This window comes from Nymphaea colorata, chromosome 6 (assembly GCF_008831285.2).
Source record: "Nymphaea colorata isolate Beijing-Zhang1983 chromosome 6, ASM883128v2, whole genome shotgun sequence".
Lineage (NCBI taxonomy): Eukaryota > Viridiplantae > Streptophyta > Magnoliopsida > Nymphaeales > Nymphaeaceae > Nymphaea > Nymphaea colorata.
This window is the reverse complement of record NC_045143.1, coordinates 12,992,057-13,019,922: the sequence shown is the minus strand read 5'-3', so window position 1 is coordinate 13,019,922 and position 27,866 is coordinate 12,992,057. Positions and strand designations below refer to the sequence as shown.

General features: G+C 37.8%; 1 protein-coding gene across 4 annotated transcripts in view; it reads right to left on the bottom strand.

Annotated features, from left to right (window-relative positions):
• The window catches only part of LOC116255805 (E3 ubiquitin-protein ligase makorin), a 33,586-nt gene extending 7,534 nt beyond the window's left edge, over positions 1–26,052 (bottom strand). For 2 of the 4 annotated variants that reach the window (XM_031631836.2, XM_031631835.2), the window contains exons 1-4: positions 25,848–26,052; positions 24,085–24,172; positions 23,132–23,940; positions 20,920–20,989 (exon numbers count right to left, since the gene is read on the bottom strand). In XM_031631836.2, the coding sequence (XP_031487696.1) occupies positions 20,920–20,989; positions 23,132–23,940; positions 24,085–24,172; positions 25,848–25,858 (978 nt within the window). In that variant the 5' untranslated portion in view covers positions 25,859–26,052. Of the gene's footprint in view, positions 1–20,919; positions 20,990–23,131; positions 23,941–24,084; positions 24,173–25,724 lie in introns of all 4 variants that reach the window. The other 2 variants (XM_031631834.2, XM_050078200.1) reach the window with 2 other exon arrangements.
• Positions 26,053–27,866: the final 1,814 nt, after the last annotated feature.

The window sequence follows — 27,866 nt, the reverse complement described above, 5'->3', positions numbered from 1 at the left end:
CATCTTCATTTTCTAAAAAAATCACATTTCTAGAAACATACACTTTATCTCTTACAAAATCATAACATCTATAATCCCTTTGAGTTTCGGAATACCCAATAAAAACACAAAAAATAGCTTTGGAAGAAAGCTTATCGTCTTTGTCACTTAACACAAAACATTTGCAACCAAAGACTTTAAGTCTATTGTAATTAGGTTTAACGTGGTAAAATTTTTCAAATAGAGAAATATGTTTCAAAAGTTTGGAAGGCATTCTATTAATTAAATAGGTTGAAGTTAAAACAGCCTCAGCCCAAAAGTTTTTGGAAACATTTTTGGATAAAAGAAGAGCTCTAATTGTTTCAATAATGTGCCTATGCTTACGCTCAGCCACTCCATTTTGTTGTGGAGTGTTAGGACAAGATCTTTGATGAACAATACCTTTTTCTTTTAGAAATTGTTGAAACTCATTTGACATAAATTCTCCTCCCGAATCACTTATAAAGACTTTGATATTTGAGCCAAATTGGGTATATATCATGTTGTAAAATTTTTTGAAGTTTGTAAAAACCTCCGATTTATGTTTGAGAAAGTAAACCCAAGTATGCCTAGAATAATCATCAATAAAAATCACATAGTACAATAATCCTCCTTTTGACATAATAGGAGCGGGTCCCCACACATCCGAATGCACCAAATCAAAAGATTTTTGGGCAATGAAATTTCTATTATCAAAAGGTAAGGCTTTCATTTTTGCCTTAATACAATCATTACAATGAAGGTTCTTTTGACAAAAATTCTCCATAAAGGGAAGATTGAGACATTTTTTCTAGATTAGAGTGTCCAAGTCTTTGATGCCAAGTTTGAATGTCACATCCTTTGGAGATATTGCAAGATGGTCTTGAAAGATCCAAAAACTCTATATAGTAGAGACCATTTGTTCTAAAACCTTCCCCAATCGTCTTCTTGGATACACGGTCCTGTATCAAACATTTGTATTGTGAGAAAATTATATCAAAACCAAGGTCGGCTATTTGAGAAACGGATAATAAATTTAAGTTTAATTTAGGAATATATCTAACATGAGGTACTTTTAGAGTTTTGGATCCAAAAGTTTGGTCAAGATTTCCAATAAAGTCGATTTCAAGAGAAGTACCATCCGCCGTTTTCACAAAAGAATAAGAATCATTTTTGGTGCATTCGGTGAGAAGGGATCCACAAGGAGTCATATGAAAAGATGACCCGAATCAATAATCCAAGAGTACTTACTTGAAGAAGTAGATGCCACGGTGGCGCCCAATGTTGAAGGTGTGTCTCCTCCCTTTAGTAAAGGCTGAATAACTTCAATGATCTTGGGTTGAAGAGCACTCATGAGTTGATCTAGTTGGAATGAGCTTGCATCTTTCCTTTCTTCTTGAATTGGAGCCGCAACATTGCTTCTTTTGTCAAAAATTCTAAGTTTTGGACATCTAGGCTTGGTATGTCCTTCTTCTTGACAATGATAGCAAATAATCTTTCTTCTTGTTCCTTCATTTGTACGATTAAAGTGAGGAGGTCTATAAGGTCTCAAATGTGCCCCCGACCTAGATGTGGCAAGAACATTGTTGACTTTTTCTTTATCAAGACAAAGTCGATTTTCTTTTATTTGAAGTTCCGCAATAGCCTCATTCATAGATGGTGTTTTAGAACGATGAAGTAAAGCAGTTTTAACACCATCAAATTCGGATCTAAGACCTATCATGAACTTATAGAACTTTTCACGTTGTATTTGCTTTTCTCTAAGAAGAAGATCTTGCGTCCAATGTGGTTCAAAAATGCTTAACTCATCATACATTTGATCCATTTCAGCCACATACTCTTTAATGGATCTATCTCCTTGTTGAAGATTGTGAATTTTGAGTTGAACATTATGCATATAGGCAACATCTCTCATGGTATGAGTTTTCTTTAGATACTCCCAAGCCTCAAGGGCAGAATTTAATTTAGAGATTTGCCCACTAGTAGCATTGTCAACACAAGTCAAGATCCAAGTAATAATCTTATGATGACCAACACTCCATTCTTCCCATTTCTTATTATATTCAGCCACTACTTTCTCTTTTTCCGTTCCGTCCAATTCCATAGCTCTTCCATCAACAACTTTAGTAAGGACTAGTTGTGGTTCAAGTTTTGTCCCATCAACTAGTCCCCAAAGGCTTTTACTACGTATAAAGTGTTCCATAGTTCTAGCCCATTGTATATAATTTGTTGATGAGAGTTTAGGAAATGATAGAAAAGAGACTTTGCCATCCATGAGCACAATCAACAAGGTAGATCCACTTACAAGTAATGAAGAAGCTAGCAGCCACGTGAGAAGAAGTCCACGGCAAAGGAGAAGAAACTAGTCACCCTTCTTCTTATGTAAAACTTGCATTTTTGAGATGACGAACAAATGAAGAAAACAGCCACAATCTTCACCACCAAAAGAGGCCAGCAAAACAGCACCTGAACCACAATCTTTACCACCAATAGAGGCCAGCAAAACAGCACCTTCTTGTGTCAAGAATCAGCCAGTAATAACGTCGAGCACTTGGAGTGCTTCATGGCTCCAAAGGAGTACGAGCTGAAACTTCAAACTGAAGGACAGCACGATAAATAGCCAAAACGTGGCTCTAGTACCATGTAAATCAGGCCAAACCAATGATAATGCTTCAATAATTTCACACTTGAAGCTTCCTCCAACCCAACAAAATAATACTCAAGAGATCACACTCAAGAGGAACAAAGAACAAATATAGATTCCAATAATCACAACAAGAAGTGGCTAAAAAGCCATACCATTTACACTAGAGAGTATACACTATTTATAAGGAAGAAACCACAAAAGAGGAGAGAGCTAGGCGTTGGAGACTAGTTCCAACGGCTAGAATTCTAGCCGTTGGGACTAGTCTTCCCTTGGGTCCCCTTTGGATAAAATCAAAAGGGGGCAGGGGTAAAACAGGAAAAATACAGAAAAGAAAAAGACAAAAAGAAGGTAAAAAGTTACATAAATATCCTAAGTACCCAAACCTATAAAATACATATATATATATATATAAGACACATATTAGATGACTAATATATGTAATGTATATACATATATGTATGTATAGAACGGATACATACATTCTAACACCCGAGACCCGGCCCGGTACGGACCAGGTTCGGGCCAAGGAAAAATAGGCTCGGGCCGGGCCCGGGTCAGCTCGAGCCCGGCCCAATGCGGCCCGTTAAGAGGCAACCCTCGAGTCACCACCACGCCGGTCGCCCCCAACCTTCTACATCTCTGCCTCTCCACCACAGGTAACCATCTCTCTCTCTCTCTCTCGTTGCTGTTCGTCTACCATGAACTAGCAGCCATTTTGTGCAGTGAAGGCGAAGGAGTGAATTTGGAAGAGTGAAGGCTTTCTGTGTGGGCCTGGGAGAGAAGGAGAGGCGGTCCTCTTCGTTGGTGATTTTAGAATCTCTGCAATCATCTCGTTCCCCTTTCCCATTTATTGATTCCTTCATTTTCCTTTATTTTATGTGGTTCTTCTTTCGACGGCTTCTTCTTGCCCCTCATAGATCCCTGGAAATTTGCTAAAAGCCCTCTTTCTCATTTCCATTTCCCACTTCTCGTTTTCCGACCCAGCACCCAGCAATCGAAGAGATGGTGGTGGAGAAGCTGACGAAGAAGAAGACGGTGGAGAAGACGACGGAGGAGGAGAAGCCGACGGAAAAGATGAAGGCGCCAAGGCGGTGGTGGAGAAGGACAAGGCATAGAAGCGCCTTACCATCAGGCCGGGCCGGGTTGGGCTCGGGCCCGGGTTTCGGGCATCGGGCCGGGCTTGGGCCCGGGTTTCGAGCATCGGGCCGGGCCCGGGCCACATTTTCAGTCCCGTCGGGGCGATCTGGACCCGGTTTTACTGGGCCGGCCCAACCTGGCCTGATGCCCACCCCTACTTGTAATGATCATCAACATATAACAACAAGAATGTGACAATCTTTTTATCATTGAAAGATAAAGAGATCAAGTTGTGACCAATGAAAGCCATGTCTCTGAATTTCCACAAGAAAATTTTGACCAAGATCAAGAGGCTTGGTTTAAAACACAGATGGTCCTCTACAATTGACATACATATCTTTCATGTTCAACTTCTAAATCTCCTAGAGGTAGCTCGATGTAAACTTCTTCTTTAAGACCCTCATGAAGAAATGCATTTTAAACATCTAACCAACTTGATTTCCCTCCATAGAGGGCAACTAATGACAATATAATGTGAAGGGTTTCCATCTTCACCACCAGGCGAAAGGTTTTATCATAATCTTGTCAAACTCTTGTGTAAAGCCTTTGGCAACAAGGCACGTTTTATGTAGGACCCATCGTGAGCCAACAACATTTTTCTTTGGAGGTCGAGGAATGATAGACCAAGTTTAACACTGATGCATGACCTCTATCTCTTCATTCATTGCCTAAATCCACTTATTTGAAGCAACTGCATGAGAAAATGATTTTGGTTCAGCCTCTTTCTCAATTTGAAAGTAAAAATAGCTGAAAATACATACCAAAACTCTCACAACTAACCATCTATTCAATGGGATGTTGAACCCCTGTTGATCTCCTAACAAAAGGTATGTAGGAAGAATCATTTTCATGAAGAAAATCATCAATTATAGATGAAGTCTCCTGGCTCATGGGAGGGATTTCATGTTCAGCTTCGGCAATAAGAAATGTATTTCTTTCAGCTTTGAGGTGACCATTAACTATTGCAGTCTATCCCACCATTTCAATTTTTGTCCCGGCATAGAATATGAGCAAGGCTATCATTATTGTTTGTAGAAAGAAGCCCCAAAATGAGCATTCGATCATAGTGTTCCATGCACAATTAGGTTAGAATCGTTAGACATCTCCACCTTCAGAATTGGTTTCTGGAGATTTAACTTTTGTCAGCTGCATCATAGCACCTATAACCTTTATAGTCATCTGCATACCCAACAAATCTGCATGGATGGCCCTAGCTTGAAACTTGTTTCATTGAGAAAATTGCATAACAAACATAGTCAAAGGCTCCTAAATGATTATAGTTAGGATACGTGCCAAATAAAGTAAAGTAGGGCAACTGTAGGCGATTTACAACACAAATTGTAGACTGGAGAGAGACAAGCTCATGAGAAGATGACTAGCATGCATAAATGTGTGTATTTTTTATTTTGTGACACCACTTTGTTGAGGGATATGCTGTCAAGATACTTTAAGATTTATCCCATTATCTTGGAGATAAGTAATAAAGTCATGAAAAGAAAAATCACCACCACCATCACATTGAAAATAAAAATATTCAGAGAAAATAACTTGTTGATAATTTAGGCCCTGTAGATACCCCACACCCGCTTTTTCACAATTAGATACCAAATTATCAATCTTGAAACAGGCATTAAAGTGGTGGATCTTTAGCATGTTATCGGCATGGGTGAAAAATCAAACTATTCGAGGGAGCTGGAGTGGGTAAAACAGTACCCATCATGGAATTAATCAACAACATTGCCAAAGCTCATGGGGGTGTATCCGTATGCGGCGAAGTAGGAGAACGTACTAGTGAAGGAAGATTTTGGACATAAGCATGGAAACGATGATAAATGTGGAATACTTCAGTTTGTTTTTCTTAAGTACATCCATGTGAAACTAGAGAAAATTGTTGACAAAAATGACATAATATTTAGTGCTAGATTTTGAAGGTTCAAAAGAGGGTTCCCATACATCAGAATAAATGACCTTAGAAATTCTTGAAACACTTTTAGTTGTTGAATGAAAAGGAATATCATGACCCTTGAATGAAAAGGAATAACATGACCTTGACACAATAGACAACTCAAACACAGCTGATCACTTGACTATGAAGAAGACAAACTGGATGCTGAAATAAGACCATCAGAGGCAAGTCCCTCAATGAAGACTTTACTAGAATGTCCAAGACTAGAATGCTAAATAAGTTTACCTATTCTTCCAAAAGCTCACATTCTTCAACGATAAGGACTGAGAGGAAGCCTTCAAGGTACATCAAATGGAAGTGACATCCTCTTGAAGAACATATATCTTTCCCCATTGTTCTCCTCTAGTGAATGTCTCTTCCATTTGAAGATTATTGATATATAAGGAATGAATTTAACAGAAGAATTAGAATGATCAACAAGTTTTCAAACCAAAAATGATATTTTTCTTAACGTCAAGAGCATGGAGAATATAAGACAGGCATAAGGAGGAGATAGACATAGGAATTGAGACATTTCCAATGTAAGTGATAAGGGTGGTGTGATCCATGTCCAATGAAAATACTCTGTTCCAAAATAAGGAGTCAAGATAAAAAAAACTTATCTACATTACCAGTGGCGGAGCCAGGACAGTCCAACCTCTGGATCCGGGTAGGGCCAAACTGAATTTAAATCTAAAAAATACATAGAGTGATTAAAAAATAATATTTTTTTCAATGTAAAAAGTTTTTTTTCATTGGCCAGGGTGGGGCCATGGCCTAGGCGGCCCCCCCCCCTCCCTCCGCCCCTGTACATTACCTATAACATGTGTAGCTGCCCTGAAATCAATGTACCTTATGTCTTGATCATCACACTTTAAATCAAGCCCATACAGGGTAGCCAAAGGAATATGTTTATCTTACCGATCCTTTGAGGAGGTATCTTTATCTTTCTTTCTTGACAAACTATCCCCTCTTTTGTTTTTTCCTTTGTTTTGTGCATTGTCCAAGCAATTAGCCTTGATATGTCCTTGTCTGTTGCACAAGAAGCACGTAACTGCATTTTTAGAAGGAAAAGTAGGAGAAACATTAGGAGGAGGTAGTAGTCCTCGTCCCCCTGAAACCCCTTTGCCATGTCCTCGTCCTCCACCAAAAGTGTTAACTCTCTCCTGGCCATCAAAATAATGATGGCAAAAACCTGTCCCCTTGTCTCATTAGACAAACCTTTCAGAGTTATCTCATATTACAGAAGTTTAGTTTGGAGATCTTCAAAGGTAGGTAGCTCTAGCAAACATAGAAGAGAGGTGGACACTGTTAGGAAATAAGACATCTTGCTGATATCATAGCTAGGTTAGGTTCTACATTTTTTACATTTTATTTTTCTTTTTATGTATTTTATTCTTTCTTTTATTTTTCCTTTTCTTTTTCTTTTCTTTTATTTTTCCTTTTCTTTTTCTTTTCTTTTTCTTTTTCTTTTTCTTTGTTTTTTGTTTCCACTCCCAACGGCTTTATGAGCCGTTGGGAGTTCCAATGGCTTTATGAGCCGTTGGGAGTTCCAACGGCTAGAACAGCCCTCTCTTCCTTCTCTCCTTCACTCTTATTGCTTGTATATATTATTGGGCTGCCTCTTGTACAAGTATGCTGTTTACACAGCCATTTGACATTCATTCAACAAGATTGATATATTTTCAAGTGGCCTTAGTGCATTTTTCTATCATATTCTTCTTTAGTGACTATTATAGTCACATTTATATGGTATCAGAGCCATTGGGCTGCATGTTGGAGAGCTTTTAGAAGCTGTTTTTTGTTGTTTATGCTACTGGACTGTTGAAGAAAAATTTCAGACGAGGCCATTATTGCTGATCGTCATTTCTTGAAGACCTTCTTATTGCTGCTCACCAACTGTTTGGTGAAATTTCTAGAAGGACTTCCTTTTTGTTTCTCTTGGAGATTGTTACTTAAAATCTTGCTCTTATGGAGGACTCCAAAGCCTCGATCGAAGGAGGAAGTTATCATGCTCCGTACAAGTTTGATGGAACCAACTACACTCTATGGGCAAAATGCTTGGAGATGCATATCAAAGGGAAATATTTATGAGGTTTCAAAGAGGTACGTCTACCCCTCCTTCTCTCAAGTTGACCAAAATTGAAAATGGAGTTGAGAAAGACTTGAATGAAGATGAGAGATAAAATGCCAAGGATGAATACTATAAAAAATTAGATGATTGGGAGGCCAAAAACTCTAGAATTAAAGAATGGATTTACAGAAGTATAGAACCTAGAATTGCCCAAAATCTCATATATTATGAAAGAGCAAGTGAAGTTTGAGAATATCTCAAGGGAATGTTTACCCAAAAAGATATGGCCCGTAAATATCTCTTGATTCAAAAAGCCCAAAGTATCAAGCAAGGTGAGAATAATGTTAGAGATTATTTTATGGAAATCTCTAGTGTATGGAATGAGTTGGATCAACTTACTCCCAAACTAGGATTGGATTGTAAATGTCATGAGATTAGAAGAGAAGAAGTCGATGAATTTAGGTTTTTTCAATTTCTTCAAGGTCTATGACCCGAATTTGAACAAATTAGGTCAGCCCTACTTTCTTTAGCCTCTCCTCCACCCATTCATGAACTTCTTACGAAGTTAAGCGGTGAAGAAACTAGAATGAAATTATCCAAAGAATTAGATAGTGTTCTTATTTCCAAACAAGAAGAAAAAAAAGTTTTAGCCACCTCTAGACCCGAGAACAACATCAAATCTTTTAAACCTCCTCACTTTAAAAACCAAAATAGAGGGGAATTTAAGGTTGTTTGCCACTTTTGTCATGAACCGGGTCACATTAGACCTAGTTGTCCAAAGTTGAATAACAACGAAGGACAACCACGAAACTATGGAGGAAATCTTCTCAAAGGAGGAGCTTCATATCCTCAAGGAGGGCAACACAACCGTGGAAGTGGAACTTCATATTCACATGATGGCAATACAACAATAGACAATTTGACCAAAGGAAGGTTGCAAATGTTGCAAATGAAGGATGTGATCTTTCTTCAATCTCCACAACGTTGAATCAAATCATGTCGGTGCTTCAACCTATGATCAAGGAGCCAAATCCCGGAGCACTAGCAACAACGGCATCTACCTCCAACACTCCCGGTAAGTTTCCTTGGCTTTTAGATTCCGGTGCATCTTTTCATATGACACCAAATATATCATCTTTGACCAATTTTGAACAAGCAAGAAAAGAATCTAATGTAGTTACTGCCAATGGAATATCTTTGAATGTTAAGGCAATCGGGGATTTTGAAAAAGAATTTGGAAAACAAAAGTTCTTTATTCCAAAAGTTAGTTATGTCCCTAGACTTAATCTTAACTTACTTTTTGTATCTCAAATTTCAGATATTGGTTTTGACATCGTTTTCTCATCAAATAAATGTTTGGTGCAGGATCACCAAACCGGAAGATTGATTGATGAAGGTTTTAGAAAAGGAGACCTTTACTACATGGACAATTTATGCATCCCCAAAGAAAAGTTTTGTCACTATGTGAAAAATGTGGATATCAATGTTTGGCATCAAAGATTAGGTCATCCAAACATTAGAAAAATGTCTATGATGAGTCCTACCAATGACGTTTGTATACAGAATTTCACATGTAATGATTGTATACATGGAAAAATGAAATCCTTATCTTTTGGACAAAGAAGCTTTTTTTCCTCTTTTCCCTTCGAACTTGTTCATTCCGATGTGTGGGGACCCTCTCCTATCATGTCAAAGGGAGGGCTATCGTATTATGTGACATTTGTTGATTATTTCACTAGATATTGTTGGATATATTTCTTAAGATACAAATCTGAGGTTTTTGACATGTTCAAAAATTTTCATAACTTAGTACAAACACAGTTTAATGCTAAATTAAAAATTCTAAGGACTAATTCTGAAGGCGAATACATTTCAAATGAGTTCAAAAGATATTTAGAAAACTATGGAATAGTCCATCAAAAATCTTGTTCAAGAACACCTCAACAAAATGGACTTTCTAAAAGAAAACATAGGCACATAATTGAAACAACTAGAACTCTTCTTATTGCAAAAAATGTGCCTAAAAACTTTTGGGCCGAAACAGCTCTAGCCTCTGTATATCTCATAAATAGAATGCCTTCAAAAGCTTTAAATAATACAACCCCTTTTGAAAAATTATTCAAATATGAACCTGATTTCAAAATGCTTCGTGTTTTTTGTTGCAAATGTTTTGTTCTTAATGACAAGGCTGATAAACTAAGTTCAAAGGTTATTGAGTGTGGTTTCATTGGTTATTCTGAAACACAAAAATGCTACAAATGTTATGATCCAGTCAAAGACAAGATCATAGTTTCAAGAAATGAAAAGTTTTGTGAAGATGAAAATGGATTCAAAACTTGTGGAGAATCACAACACAACAATGATTATTCCTTTTTATTTAAGTATCTCTCTCAATGTGATGATGAAATGCATGATGTTGTTGATAGTAACACTGATGATAATGATAATAGAGTAGCGAAAGATATAATCACCGGCAACAAGATGTTGACGAAGGAAAACATCATGAGACTTGATCTCCAACCAACTCCACAAAGTGAAGAAAACCTTAGAAGAACTACTAGAAATGTAAGACAACCCAATAGGTTTGTGTCATATTAAACTTTCACCCCAACTCATAGAGCTAAAATAATGTCATTCACTATCACTTTGAACCTTCTATTTTTAATGAAGCCTCCAAATATATTGAGTGGAAGAATGCCATGTTAGAAGAATTAGATGTCATGAGAAAAACCCAAACTTGAGAAATACAAGACTTACCTATAGAAAAAAAGACTATTGGATGCAAGTGAGTTTACAAGGTGAAGACTAGAAGTGATAGATCTCTAGAAAGATATAAAGCAAGGCTTGTTGCCAAAGGTTACACTCAAGAATATGGTATCGACTATGAGGAAACCTTTGCTCCTGTAGCTAGAATGACTATTGTTAGGACCCTAAAAACTGGAATATCTACTAAATAGACGTGAAAAATGTCATTTTAAATGGAGACCTTATGAAAGAAGTTTATATGAAAGTACCACCAGGGTTGTCAGTCCTCAAGGAAAGGTTCTTAGACTAAAGAAAGTTTTATGGCCTCAAACAAACTCCTAAAGCTTGGTTTGACCGTTTTTGCTCTGTTATTTTTTATTATGGATTTCATTCATGTTTAACTAACATTGTCCTGTTTGTTAAGAATACTAATGCAGGTATCATAATCCTCCTACTGTATGTTAACGACATAGGTATCATAATCCTCCTACTGTATGTTAACGACATGATCATTCCAGGTAGTGATAAGGAAGGTATTAGAGATTGTAAGAAATTGTTACAAAAAACTTTTGAAATAAAAGATTTAGGTTTTCTAACGTATTTCTTGAGTATTAAAGTTGCATATTCCACTAGAGGATATTTTTTGTAAGTTTGTTATAGAGATCATTGCTAAATCAGGCATAACAGATGATAAGGTCACAGAAACTCCTGAAGCAGTAGGAAACAAAATGAAGATTGTTGATGAAGTTCTACTTACCAATCTCACTCCTTACCGACAGCTTGTAGGTTCCTTAATGTATCTTAGCATCACTCGGCCTGACATTGCTCATGCAGTTCATACTGTGAGTCAATTTCAACATGCTCCATCAACCGTTCATATGGGAGTTGTTCTTCGTATCATTAAATACATTAAGGGAACAATAAATAAGGAAGTATTTATGTCTTCCTCTTCCCCCTTAAACTTGATTGCTTATACTGATGCTGATTGGAGAGGAGATCCAAATGATGAACACTCAACTACTGGTTTTTGTGTTTTTTTAGAGGAATCACTATCTCATGGAAGTGCAAGAAACAACAGAAAGTCTCTCTATCCTCTACTGAAGTTGAATATCGAGCCATGGTTTCTACAACTACTACTGATTTGTGCTGCGACAACAAGAGTTCTATCTACATTGCCAAGAATCAAACATTTCATGAACGAACAAAGCATATAGAGATAGATTGTCACTATGTTCGTGAAGAATTTTTTAAAAAGACCATCAAACTTCCATATGTCTCCTCCGAGTTCCAGCTAGCTGATTTCTTCACGAAGCCTCTATGTTCTTCCAGATTCAACTTTTTTTTAGATAAACTTTCGGTGTTAGCACCATAAGTTTAAGGGGAGGGTGTTAGGAAATAAGATATCTTGTTGATATCATAGCTAGGTTAGGTTCTACATTTTTTACATTTTATTTTTCTTTTTATGTATTTTATTCTTTCTTTTATTTTTTCTTTTCTTTTTCTTTTCTTTTATTTTTCCTTTTCTTTTTCTTTTCTTTTTCTTTTTCTTTATTTTTTGTTTCCCCTTTGTTCTAGCCGTTGGGAGTTCCAACTTCCAACGGCTCCTTTATGAGCCGTTGGAACCTCCAACGGCTAGAACAGCCCTCTCTTCCTTCTCTCCTTCACTCTTATTGCTTGTATATATTCTTAGGCTGCCTCTTGTACAAGTATGCTGTTTTACACAGCCATATGGCATTCATTCAATAAGATTGATATATTTTCCAGTGGCCTTACTGCCTTTTTCTATCATATTCTTCTTTAGTGACTATTATAGTCACATTTATAGATGCTACATGATATTATGGACCTAATGCATTCAATGTCTTGGGAACTTCACCTTTATCTGTCACTGCATAGTCAACAATAACCAGCTGCTTAGAAATGTTGGTCACCTGATTCAGGTACTCCATAGTAGACAAACATCCCTCAGTAAGAAGTTGAAATTTGCACCATAGATATGATATTATGGCCTCCAAATTTGAGAATATATGTTTTCACCAGCTTATCACACAATTCCTTTGCAAGCATTTATCTGGAATTCATCCACCGTTCCTCATGGAACCAATTAGATTCAAATACCAACAATGGACCAGAGGCTAGGTGCATTAGACAACAAAAGGGTCCTGCACCATTACTCACAAAACAACAACAAAAAGAATGCATTGTTGCATTTCTACAAAGAGGCAACTTTAGTAGCCAAAATAAAAGAAACTGCTGCATGAGCATGTTTCATCCAAATCTCGTATTGAGGATCTGAAACTTGATAGTAAGCACATGCCCCACTTCCATCCTTAATTTCCTACGTGATAAATTATGGAGAAACGGCAATTAATCCATCCAAGTGTCCAAGAAGACCCTCACTCTTAATGAATAGAAGAATTTGGTGTGAGGAAGTTAGAAGTGGTAAGTTTTTCAGAAAGAAGCTGACTCAAGAAGTTTGAAGAGATGACTGGCGAACAGTGTAAACCCACGAAGCATAAAGAGAAATGGGAAGAAAATAAAGAAACAGAAGAACACGTGCACAATACTCGGAAATCAAAAGTAAAATAGAAGTCTGCCTTCCAAGATCCTTTGGTCTTTCTTTTAAGCACCCCCCCCCCACCCCAACCAAAACGTGTGCCCCCGCCCCGCAACTCTTTGGGAAGACTGTATCAGCAGATTTTACTCAATAGTTAATAGCCAGACAACATTAAGCAAAATAGAGGCTGCCTGACGGACTAAACAGATTAGATAAAAAAAGGACTACTACTAATAAAGATGAGGGAAAACAAAGGAACGTCTGATATTAGGGCAAGAAAGAAGGACGACTAATTATATTGAGACAGAAACAGAAAAAGCAGAGTGAAAAGGTGAGAGGTGAAGAGAACCTAGACATGTTCGGATGTAAGGGTTGGGACAAATATATACAGAAATCAGAAATATATGTACACATAAATCAGAAAATCAGATGTGAACAGAAATAGAGGAAAGGTAAAAAGAAAGGGACTCAGGAGACAAAAGGAGTAGAAGTTTGTAGGAAACAATAAACATTAGAGAGAAGAGAAAAAAAGAGAGAATATTAAAAAAAAGATTGAATCTCTGATTTTCTCTAATACCATGTTAGGTTTTTTACACTTTTCACACCTCACATTAGGCAACATCATAGCAAGATCATCTGCTACTTGTTTAAACTTTACAAAGAAAGCTTAAATAGACTCATCCCCTTGTCGTAAACTTCTCCAATCTTGCTCCAACTGATTTGCCCAGCTTGACTACACATACATCAATCTAAGATACTCTTGAATATTTGTAGCACTCTCAAATTTTACTACACTTAAAGCAATATTAGGTTCCATTGCTCCAAGTCACCATGACTTTACTTTAGAATTATTTTTATCCCATTCACCAAAAGCTGTCTCAAAGTCCTCATCATCATCTTCAGGCTTTCTTCTAGACCCATCAACATACTTTCAATGACAGAGCCATTTCAAAATTGCCTTCATATATTATGCCCAGTAAGAATAGTTTGACTCATCAAACTTCACTACTATCACTTGTAAAATATCCTTTTTATTCATACTAATAATTCAGCAGTCAAAGCAATCCCAAAAATAATAAATGTTGACTGCTCACAAGAAAACAATGGACTGCTGTATCCAAAAAGAAGGCTGTAACTTAATAGCTTCCCAACAACAATCAAGAGCTGACACAAGGCAGCTAGTTTCTGTATTAAAATAGGCAGCAATCAACTAGTCCTCTAACAACAATTAACGATATCCATCCGCAGCAAACACAGCAGCTTACAGCAAGATGATCAAATGCTAAGCCGTAAATGCACAACTTCCAAGCAACAAGACAACTATCTCACAAAGACTAGAATCACGACACCCAAGTAGTACCCACTAATGCACAAAACCAGGTTGGATGCATCATGCAAGAAATACAGTTCTTGCAAGCCAAAAACCTCACCCAAAATCGACCCAAAAAAAACTCTTCCACCAATAGCACTGCTATGCTTCAAAACAGGCAGTTTCCAAACAAGGAATATAAACAATCACCTCAGAAAAAGACAAAGCAAATTACTCATTTGAATCAATTTTCGCTTACCAAGCTCTGATACCATATTTGAACTTCAAACCCAAAACAGAAATCCAACTAAAAGTTCAAGTTCGCAAGAAAATATGTGTAGCAACAAATCTGCTAGTATGCAGCAGCAGCCACAAAGAACACAAACCTTGGACTCCAAAGAACAATAAATAGAATAAAAGAAAAGGATGTAAAAGAAAAGGATGTAAACCTAAATAAAACTACAGCGAACAAGATAAAGTATATAACTCCCTCACTTATAACTCACCTATGAGGGTTAAACAGTAAAATAAGTTATAACACATTAGAATAAAGAGGACGAAAAGAGACTTTGACTAGAATAAGGAGATACAAAACTCGTGTATTTCAACAATATCAAAAGTAAGAAGGTAAAAAGTGAAAAAGAAACTTGGTGAAATGAGTCGCTTTTTGAAATGATAATACAAGAGAGGTTTAAAACAACAAAAAGCCTTAACATAGCCATGTATATTTTCTTTCCTCCTCCACCTTCTTCCTCCTCACTCTTTCTTCTTTTTCTGTGAGGACTGCTGCACCCAACCAGCACCCACACCCCATAGGCCACGCTCAATAGTGGCAACAAGGATGTGGCACCCAGAATGGTGCATCCATGTATGATAGCATGTTAGAAACTAGAGCTTGAAGAAAGAGTTCATTTGCTTCTATTAAAGTAAAGCAATTGTCACATAGCTGGTCAACCTCTTTTCATTGTGACTACCAGTTAAATTTAGGACACCTTTGAGTTATGTAATAAGTTTTTTTTACGATGAGAGAGAGAGAGCCCAAAAGAATACTCATTAACGTAAACCTAATCTCAAGTTAAAGAGATTAGGGCTGGTGGTACAGAAATTACAAAAACAGTCCAACAAGTATAAGAAAATATTTAAAGACCTACTCTCTAACTTTCTAATATTGCAAAAACCCTCTTTAACACTCCCCCTCAAGCTGGAGCATATATGTCAATCATGCTCAGCTTGTAACAACCTCTCAGGAAATCGCCTATGGAAAGAGCTTTGGTGAAGATATCACCTGCCTGATCTTCCGAAGAAACATGAATAGTGCTAATAATTCCTTCTTGAACTAGGTCCCGAACATAATGACAATCCACTTCAATGTGTTTCGTCCTCTCATGAAAGACAGGATTGTTTGCAATATAGGTCGCTGCCTTGTTGTCACAATACATATTCATTGGGAGATTCACCGAAACACCTAACTCTACAAGCCCTGATCTGACCCATGACGTTTCAGCCGCAATTTGAGTCATAGCTCTATATTCTGACTCAGCACTAGATCAAGCTACCACATTCTGCTTCTTGCTCCTCCAAGAAATAAGATTACTTCCCAAAAGACACCAAAACCTGTGGTAGACTTCCTGTCATCTACAGATCCTGCATAATCAGCATCACTATACGCTTCGATGTCAACACCTTCTCCCTTTTTAAACCAACCCTTTCCTCGGGGCTGATTTCAAGTATCTGACAATCATTAGAGCAGCATCCCAATGAACCTTTCGAGGTTTTTCCATGAATTGACTTAGCTTATTCACAGCAAAGCTAATGTCAGGGCGAGTGACCGTCAAAAGGCTCTGATTCATCATCATGTATATGAACACGGGGATTCATGGGAAGTGTCGCAGGTTTAGCCCCCAATAAACCTGTTTCCTGCAGAAGATCAAGCACATATTTTCTTTGAGACACTACAATTTCTTTACTACTACGGGCCACCTCAATACCAAGAAAATAATGGAGTTGTCCAAGGTCTTTTGTGACAAAGTGTTTCTGTAGAAACTCCTTTGTCTGAGCTATCTCTTGATTACTTTTCCCAGTGAGAACAATATCATCAACGTATACAATCAATATCACTATACCAGATGTGCCTCGCTTGACAAACAATGAGTGATCAAGTTGGGATCAATCCACACTTAGATAAAACCTCAGTCAGCTTATGGAACCAAGCACGGGGACTTTGTTTAAGTCCATAAATGGCCTTCTTTAGTTTGCTACCTTAGCACACTCCCCCTGTCGTTCAAAACCCGATGGTTGCTGCATATAAACTGTTTCAGAAAGATCTCCATATAGAAAGACATTTTTCACATCTAACTGAAATAGAGGTCATTCATGCTGGACAGCAAGAGATATAATCAGTCGAATAGTGCCCAACCGAGCCACTAGCGAAAAGGTCTCAAATAAATCAACTCCATAAGTTTGTGTATATCCTTTTGCGACAAGACGTGCTTTGAACATTTCAACTGAGTCATCAGAATGATACTTGATGGTAAACACCCATTTGGAGCCAACCACATCACACTGCAACGGTGGATCCACCAAGTCCCAAGTCTCCCGAGAGATAAGAGCATCCATTTCCTCTTGCATGGCTTGCCTCCACCATGAATCTAATAGGGCTTGATGGTGAGAAGACAGAATAATGTGACTAGACATAGCTCGATCAAACTGCACCAAACTTATACTCAGATAGTCAATAGAGACAAAATTAGAAATCGGATGTAGTGTGCACTGTCGCTTGCCCTTGCGAATAGCAATAGGGAGATCATCTGTGGAGCAGTCATCATTTATACCTGAGTCAGGCTTATTTGTGGAACTTACCTCTTGAGAAAACTATGGTGGGCAGTTGGGAAGGGGATCGAGACGACGAGTGTAAACTATGGGAGGATCATGGAAACGTTCACAGGACATAGGTTGAGAGGGAGGAATCGACTCAAATGACACAGGTGGAATAGGAAGAGGAACAGACACAGGCATCTCAGACGTAGAAGGACTCGAAGAGGAAAAGTAAGGACGAGACTGAAAGAATGTAACATCCGCACTGATAATCTCTTTCTTGGTCTGGGGATCAAAGCACTTATATCTTTTTTTATTAGCAGAATAGCCAATAAATACACATTTGACAGCTTGGGCAGTAAGTTTGTTTTTGTCTGGGCCTAGAATATGAGCAAAGCAGATGCATCCAAATACTTTGGGAGGTATATGAAATAATGATTGATCTGGATATAAAATTTGAATGGGGATACGTTCTTGGATGGCTGATGAGGGTAATCTGTTAATGAGATAGCATGCAGTAAGAATAGCATCACCCCAAAAGTAGGCAGGTATGTGAGAATGCAGCACGAGGGTGCGAGCCACATTTAGGAGTTGTTGATGTTTGTGTTTGGCAACACCATTTTGTTGGGAAGTGTGAGGACAAGTAAATTGAGGTCGAATTCCATGATTGGCATAAAATTGAAGTAGAACGAAAGACTTGAATTCAAGAGCATTATCAGTGCGAATATTTTTGACAAGGAAGGCAAACTGAGTTTTTATTTCCTTGACAAATTTTTGAATAATACATATGACTTCAGATCTTTCCCGTAACAAGAATACCCAACTGACTCTGGTAAAATCATCAACTAAAACAAGATAATATCGAAAACGCGAGCGAGAAGGAACACGACTAGGACCCCACACATCCACACGAAGGAGATCAAACGGACTTTGACTAGAAGGATTCTGACTCGAAGGAAAGCTACTCCGTGTGTGCTTACCTAACTAGCAAGTATCACATAAGAAGGACTTTGATGTAGAGATATCTGGAAACATGCGATGAAGTTTGGACACTGATGGATGACCCAGTCTAAGATGCCACTGGAAAGGAGAACCCCTCGAAGGGAGTGAAGATGCAGCAACATCTACTGGGATAGACAGGAAGTAGAGACCCCATGCTCATAACCGCCACCAATCATCTTCCCAGTTGGTAAGTCCTGAAAAGAACATGAACCAGAATAAAAAATGACTCTACACTGTAAGTCAATAGCCAGTTGCTTAACAGATAACAAATTAACAGGAAACTGATGAGCATATAGCACATGTGTAATAGTGCCTAAGTGTGGGAGGTAGATATCACCGCTGCCCAAAATAGGAGACAACTTGCCATCAGCCAGTCCGACATGTTGTGGTGTAAAGAATCTGACTAATGATGACAACTTCTATGGTTGATTACAACAGTGCCTGGAGGCGCCAGAATCTATCATCTACATCATATTATCAATGGGAGCACCAACAGAGAGGGCTGAGTCTATTACAGCAGTATTGGCAAATGTAGAGGCAGATCTCTGAGCAAGAACAAGATCATATTCATCCTTATTTAAGTTAAGGGAATATGACATGGATATAAGAGGAGCAGTAGAAGACTCAACTATAGATCTTGTCGCCCTTGAGGGATTTCCATATGAGATGGGATTTCCAGCCTATAGTAAACTCCCAAACAGAATTTGACGCCCAATATATGTAGGTATAAGATGCAGTAGCAGCAACAATGGAGAAAAGTATCTTCACGCACCACCGCAGGAGGAAAAAAAAAATTGATAGGATGGGCAACAAACAGGGATCTATAATCACTAGATCTAAATCACGGTAAGTTACCAGTTTACTCCACTTTTAGTGGATGATTGTAGCAGCTCCAGTTCTATTTGTCTCACATACGACAGCACACACACCTAGCACAGCACAATTTTGCTCCACATAAACAGCCGATGACTTCACATATGGCATATCAATTCTGCAACAAAGTTCTAATCATCACACACGACCAACATACTCTGATCACGCCAGAAACTGCATCCACGACCAGAGAGACTGCTGCTGATTTCTGCATATTACAGCAGACTGTTGATTCCAGAAGACTGTTGCTAGCCCACGTACAAACTTCCAGAAGACTACTGCTGATTTCTGCATATTACAGCAGACTGCTGCTGCTCTGCTTTCAGTCGCACCATCCACGACAAGAACAAGGCTAAAACAGCCTCCAAGATCAGCAGATCAACTCTACTCCACACGATCTGAGGTTTCACATCCACAATCTGTAGATCATCCTGCTCCTCACGTCAAACTTCATCCATAACAAGCAAATTGACTCCACAAACAGCAGCTCCTCACGTCAACGTTTAACTCAGCCCTTCACGGTCAACGTAAAAATCTGAGCAGCAGTAACATCCACAAGATCCACTTAGGGATCTGATCACGCCTTCCACATCGGCATGATCAGGCCCTTCTCCACGCAACCCACCCAACCTCTATTCTCTTACCGTCTCCTTATTGGGTGATAAGAGGGAATAGAGATGGGCAATGAGAAGAGGGAGGAAGAGGTCGCCGGAGGAAGGTGGTCGCCGGAGAACTCACTTGGCTGTAGACTCCGGAGAAGGCTCTGATACCATGTTACGATGAGAGAAAGAGAGCCCAAAAGAATACTCATTAACGTAACCCTAATCTCAAGTTAAAGAGATTAGGGCTGGTGGTACAGAAATTACAAAAACAGTCCAACAAGTATAAGAAAATATTTGAAAACCTACTCTCTAACTTTCTAATATTGCAAAAACCCTCTTTAACAAGTTTCATGAGATAACCCATCTCAAACATCCAGTCAAGAGATAGTGTGTCTCGTGACTCTCTCCCTAGTTGTTCCCTAGACGTGTGATAGTTTTGAGTGGAAGTTCGAGATAGTTGAGACAAAACACCCGATCCTCTATTTGATTCATGAGATGCATGAGATAGATTATCTCAAAATATGCTTTCGAAACTAAAGAAATGTCCTAGATGTACTTTTAAGACATTCATTTGACCTATCGACACATGCTCCTAGAACCAATGGGACCACCTCTTTTTGGCCCCTCACAGTAGAGTTCAGTATGTATACAAATGCCCTACGAGAAGAAAAGTTACAAGTAGAATCACAAACACCAATGATGCATAATTTCTAATTCCTTGATCTTGGTACAAATTTCTTAAGTGCCATACGGAAGTTTAGTAGGTACACTGAAATCGGAACCATAATCTACATTCCTATTCCTTATTTGAATGATCTTGATCTTACTAATTCTTTACTTTAATAAGTAGTGCATTTTATTTGGAGTACGCAATATCAAAGAGTCTAAGCTATACAAGGAGTGCACCAGGTATGAGACTTGAGAAGTATACCCAAACTATATTACCAATGCCAGATGAATGCCAACCAGCCTTTCAACCAGGAACATGAGGATTAGAACCCAAAGTAACCTTGAAAAGTCTCAAACTGCCTACAATAGCTACTCATTTTTGCAATAAGACAATGAGCTCCACATAATGCATCATACAGTACAACTGACCACAAACCATCAACTCTGACAACATTATAAAAGATGTAAAGCTGGTCAATCTAGAAGAATCACTTGATCTCTACAACCTAAGCCAAGAAAGACAAGGAAAATAGAGGAAAGCAGTATACCTTGTAGAAACAACTAGTTCCAAAGGGACAGGATCCATTACCAAAGTCAAAGTACTTGCAGTCAATAGACCTGTCACAGTAGAAACTGATCAATTAAAGCCAGACGACAATTGATTTATAGTCATAGTTACATATATATTGTTGTATAAAAACTTTATCATCTCTTAGTGGAGTGAACTATTTGAGGATGAATTCGTCAATAAGCAGATTTTAGAAGAACATAACATGTCCAGGTCCTGTAAAATAGTGTGCAGATTTTAGAAGAACATAACATGTCCAGGTCCTGTAAAATGGTGCACTACCTCTACACCCTGTAACTAACTAGAACTTTTGTTGAGTTATATAATGAGAATGAAGGTAAAATTTAAGGCCCACACGAAGATGTTCCTTCCTCAGTTAAAGTAAACAATAACACTCCAGTAAATTTAATTGAACAATGAAAAGTTCTAATCATATAAATTTCTTGAAAAATATATGCAGAATACAGAGAAAGCATACCAGTAATGAGAGTTACAGCATTCTTGTGATGATAAGGAAACAGAAAAGCTTAAAATTTTATTTGACTTAAAGTAATTCGATGACTTTTGAATTGAGAGAAAAAGTTATCACTTGATTTTAGAATTCAGATAAGAAAAACACTCCCATGAAAACTTAATCAAACAAGAAAAACAAAAAAGAATTATCTTGATATATTAAAATAACACCAGAGCTGGAACTGTTGTCGACTAATCCCATCCATACATGTCCCCTCTATCAGTTTAAAAGGAAAAACAGAAATACTGTCTAACAATAAAATTCTTAGTTGTCCAAAACTCTTTTTGGCTGAAAGAATAGGGAGTAGTGTTGTGTGCATGGATAATTAGAGAGTCACTCTTTGTACTTGGGGAAAAAAAGGCCACCTTCCAAAGTTTAAAAGCTCACCAAGTCAACCTGGTGACTCAGCGTACTCATATCAACTCGATCTGTACCGGCCAACCTAATAGGTGAATACAAAACATCCAAAACTCAGTGAGACTTGTCCAAAGCTTGTCTGACTTAGCCAAGTCACAAGTCATCCAAGCTCAGGCAAGTTCAATTGAACTTTGGTGATTTTTATCATCTCAGTTGATTGCAGCAACAACAACTTCATTTCCAATCATAGTCACAAAAAACGTGTTTTTCCAAAAAAAACGTAATAAATTAAATTGTCATTTAAAACTTTAACTGTTTTCTCATTTTTTTCAATTTTTCTCACTTTATTTTTTTCATTTTTTTAATGCCAAACAGTTTTTTTCATTTTCTATTTTTTATTTGTTGCAAATTTACTTATCTTTTGATGTTTGTGTTATTAGTTGCTCACTTATTTTATTTTTCTCCCGTTTTTAGTTTTTTGAAATTTTTAAAAATTTACCATATTTTTTCCATTTTTTTCAAGCTTGCAGTATTATACCTGAGAAAAACCTCGCCGTTTAAAACTCCAAAACGTTCTTTATGACTACGATTGTTACTAGTCGCGAGTGAATGGAAAAATGGACAAGTAGGTAATTTGGTAAAAGTTAAAGGATTCAAGCCTTCTTTTAGTTTAAAATGGTTGTCTAAGATGAAAACCAACACGATTAGGTTTTTCTAATATATAAATATATATATATATATATATATATATATATATATATATATATTTTTGTGTGTTGTATGTGAAAAATAAAAAGTTCACTGAATTTATGGAAGGATGCACTAGGAATATGTAAAGTAAAAAGGGGCTTAGCTCCACATTTAGAACTGGACCAGCCATTGATGTGAGTTATCGACTTCTTGGCTAGCTGTTTAATATCTCTAACAGTTAATGGATGTTACTGCAAAGATTGACAAACGACCTCCAAAAATAAGATGGGACAAAGAAGAAAATACAGAAATAAAATTAAGCTACACAGAAAAAATATAAAAAAGGAAAACTCAATCGAAGAATGCAGATGCTAAAACACAACTAGTAACATGCACAGTATACGGTGAATGAGGTAAATCTATAACCAGAACTCAGAAACATTTGAATGCATGGACTACTTTAATCATGAATATGAAAAGCATAATTAAAGCTAAACCGCTTTGAATCAAATAATTATGGTTAAAACAACTTCACAAAGAGCAATGACATCCTTCAAAGTATAAGAAGCAAAGTATAACAACCTAATGGAAAGTACAGATGCAAGAAAAGAAAAGGACAAAAATGACATACCTGAGTTTTGCCTTGTAACTATTGATTATTTCTTGCTTTTCTTCTGCTGATGAGAACCAAATGACACTTGGAATGACAAAATATGAGAGTTTGCGACATATTGGACAAGCCCTCAATGTAGAATTGACATCCATTCCAGAAGTAGCAAAATTGCTTCGCCAATTGCGGATGCATGATATGCAAAAGGGATGATCACATTCAGAGAGAAGGCCAAACTTGCGCTCAGCAGGTGTAGGTTTGGAAAGTACACGGTCAAGGCAAACACAACATTCTATTTCCTGACTTCTCCGCAGGGCTTCAAGATGCTTTTTATTTCTCTGGCATTGTTGAATATGTTCTTCTCTCTCCTCTGGCCTATACGGATGCAAGCAATGTTTTCCACAGATTTCACACAAATCCCCATGAACATGAGGACAACTGTCTCCACGAGGGCAGCTTCCAGCAGCAGCAAAAGCACAGATAGGCTGATCAGATGCAGATGCAACACTGGAACTACAATCCAGCTCCACGTTAAAAGCAAAAGGGTCTTCATAAGTGTGGCTCCAAATATGCCCATCAGAAGGAGAAAAATGGTTCTCTAGATATGAAAGCTCTGTTATGTGCCCTAGCGCTGGAGGTTTTACATCTTGAATGGGACCAACGGAAATGGCAATTGGGCTTGATCTTGAGTTCAAAGATGAGGGAGAAACTGAAGATGATGTTTCTGAAGACGGTAGGTGGGTTTGTGCCTGGAGGCGAGATGCTTTTACATGATCATACCGACATCGACTTCCATAGAAGCATACACCTTTCTGATAGAAGGTACAAATCTGCAAACAAGAACCAATCCTGTTACAGTAAGGTGCAACGCAAGATATGTATAAGCAAACAAAGTAAAAAAAAAAAAAAGGAAACAAGCAACTAATTGCTTTTCACGGCACCGAACAAAGTAATTTCAAAAACTTTGAACACACATTGTTTGCTTGATCCTTCCAATCATGAGAAAATTCACAGTGCTCTCCCTTCAAGCAAGCCCCATGTGCAAAATACTTGCAGAGGATTCTGAAATAAAAAGCAATCTGGTCATGGAAGATAACGAAGAAAGAAGAAAGTACAGTAACTTCCAGGTGGAAAACTGGAATCAACATGATTGGCATCATCCGGTGAGTGTTAATGAGTCCTTGATATGGCAGTACCTATAACCTTATTATGCCTCCATACATGGTTTATTACAGGTCCTAAACATCAAGCAGTGTAAATTATTTTACTAGTTCAGCAGATAGAATCCCAAGAAATAATCGTCGTAAAGTCAATTATTCAAACACATGCCAAGCAATAACCTTTATGAAAAAAATGACCAGTAAAAAACAGGAAATTCCATCCAACTACAACTTTTGAGGTTACAAAGCCAGTAAAATCAGAAGGAATCACACTCCAATCAACCTTATTTAGATGTGCAAGTCACTTATTTAACCAGCAATAGCACGTAACTTCTTTTAGGCATTTTGGAATTATGTCTGATTTTTGTGATTACCTCTTGTCACAATTTGAATGGCATGTTTAAGAGCTAAGACATATAATCGGTAATATGAGCGCAAAAAATAAGAAATATTTTATATAAAGCTAAATAAAAATGAGCTCTTTCAAGTCACTTATTTAACCAGCAATAGCACGTAACTTCTTTTAGGCATTTTGGAATTATGTCTGATTTTTGTGATTACCTCTTGTCACAATTTGAATGGCATGTTTAAGAGCTAAGACATATAATCGGTAATATGAGCGCAAAAAATAAGAAATTTTTTATATAAAGCTAAATAAAAATGAGCTCTTTCAAGTCACCCAATTGCAAGATGATAAGCCTCAGGAATCTATGGCTTCACCTAACAATAATACGGAGGATATCTTGAAACTGCAGCAAATAGTCTTCACAACACAAACCAGGTCGTATGTTCCCTTACAGGATAACTAAAGAGCCACCACAAAAAGGTACGACCTTTAATACCATCATGTTGTGATTATTGGTCTCCCACTACATGCATTTAGCATTCAACAAGGAAGAATTTGACATTTTTGTTAGGCAGCTCTCACGTATTCGAGCCTCAACATGAACACTGGAACTAAAATGACAAAAGCAAGGATATTGAATAGCAATTTCCATGATTTCCCAGTCTAGTATCCTTTCCCTTTTCTTTTATGGGCTAAGTGCCTAAGCGATCACTTTGACATTTCTATTACCATTGAAATTGTTATACAACAAGAAATTTAACCATCGTACAAGAAACTGAACCACCAAAGCACCCCCCCTGCCTAAAAGTAAAACACATGAAAAGAAAGAAAGAGGCAACCCCAAAACACAGTTCTTTCAATTATCACCAGAATCAAGGAGCCAGGGAGGGTGGAAAACTCTGTCAAAAGACTCAACCACTACAGCAAAAAAAGAAACCACAAGAATCCGCAACAGAAGAAATCAAGAGAAATCAAAATCAAGCCGCCTGAAATGAAGGCAAAATTTTAACTATACACCCAACCTTGAAAATTTCAAAGAAGGAAAGAATACTCTTATCATAAACCAATCACATGCAAGAGAGATGCCAAAACAAAATGACATATTGACCTTTCGGAAGGTGAACAATATCAAGGCGGCAGAATGACTGAAACAAGAATCACGAAGCGATAACAGTTGCGAAGTCATAAAGAACAATCGGAACTTCGGACGTTGGGGAATGTGTCGGGTTACCTCTTCGACATGGCGAAGCGAACAGAAGGACGGACAATCCGGCTGATCGGTCCAGCCGCCTAAGATTTAGAGATATGCGGGCAACCTCACCACCCTCTGTCTCCCCGACCCGTCACACCATTCGCTCTAGGAAGGGGAAATGACCGTTGAGTCATCCCATTCATGTCCTTGGCCGAAAGAGGTCCCTTCCTCTACCGGCCAGCGCTCACCGCAGGGGCGTCCACACATCGGATTGGTAACTTGTCCAATGTCGGGACCCGGCTTGGACTAAAAAATACCTTTTGACCCTGGGATTAATTGGATCCGCCACAGGACTTTCAGTCAAACATGGTAAGGAAAAACATCATCCTTACCTTGAAAGGGATTGAACAAGGTGTCTTGGTGTAAAACCAATTCAATGGACCATCAATAAATGCCACATCCCCATCTGATAGGTTGCCCAGATGGAACATGGAACCCACGAGCCAGGCCCCCTACCACATGATTTGAAGGATGAACCCGCCCTTCCCGAGTAGAACCCCTCAATGATGATTCTATTCCCAGTTGAACCTGCCTGTGCTATCCCTTTGTTTTCTCTTCTGTATAAAACTTGAAGGATGGCTATGCCCCCAGCTACTCAAATGATCAAATCCTTAGGTTTTCTTGTAGCCTCGTTCAAGTGAACCAACAGAGCATACCATCAACAATGAGTTAAGAATACCATCAGCAATGAAGATTGATAACAAGCACTATGTTGAATACAATAGCTGGTGTTCTATATGCACTAGTTGTTGTTACTAATTGTAATCTTTCACGCCAAAATGTGTGGGCAAAACCTAGCTTGTGCAAGTGTTAGTTCAAAAGGAAGACACTAGGTTCAAGTCCATAAATAAAGATAACGAGAAAAAAGGCAGTATTCCAAAAAATGGCTATTTCATTATCATAATCTAATTATATTCAACATAATAAAACTTTTGAATATTGCACGATTTCGGTTAGGATATCAAAATTTTATGCCTTGTTTTTTTATCATCCATTTCGACAATTTACTGGAGTAGTGCATCACATAATTGCCTCCAAAATTCAGGTATAAGTTCATAGGTTTGTCTCGCAAAAGTTGACTACAAGTACCTGTAGACAACCCTAACACATTCCTTTCTATAAGCCTATCCAAATCAATATCCTTATTATATAAGGTTACTCCAGCACTTCACAGCTCAAATTGGTCATTTTTTATGTTGACAACAAGCATTGTCTAATCTTCATGAGTAGTCACCTGCTTTGCCCTAAAGTAGTCATTGCCCCCAAATCACCATTAGCAATAGGGTTCAAGGTCTTAAGCTTGTGATCTATGTTGGGTTGGGCCCACCATACTCTTTGAACATATATATGAAACATTCTATAGTCAAATTAATTTGTCTTCATGGGCATCTCAAATGCACGAGTATATGTTACATCACCTAAATTCATTTACAATTATTTGAAAATAATGTGCAAATCTAGGATGCATTTGGTCACCAATTTTAGTAGCTTGTAAAATATGATCGTTTTGTTGTCAAATTCTAGAATGAAGATGGCCAAAATTTGTGTTGTCCTCCATAATGTTAGAAACGCCATCTACACCACACAAGATATTATGCAACATTATAGAAAATGTTAGTGTAGCATAAGGAAACAAGATGTTAATATTTATAATAGTCAAATGAAAGATTATATTGAGAATATGAGTCTTCACCAAACCGAACAGTGGAACAAATGGCCATTGGCACATAGCTTTAAGTTGATGAGGGCTGTAAATGTAGTGGCTTTACGATTTATCGGGATAAGTTCACATCAAGTTCTCAGATATAAGATTAATGGTGAAGTTCACTACCTAGTGACAATTGGTCCATCTAGCTGTACGTCATTGATGATCGATAGCTCAACTGATTCAATCCCCTATATTCATATATCACGAAGTGCTGTAAATTTCTTCCTTATTAGTGAATTTCTTATGCAGAGCACAAAAACCAGAAACAATAGACCACATATATGCAGCTT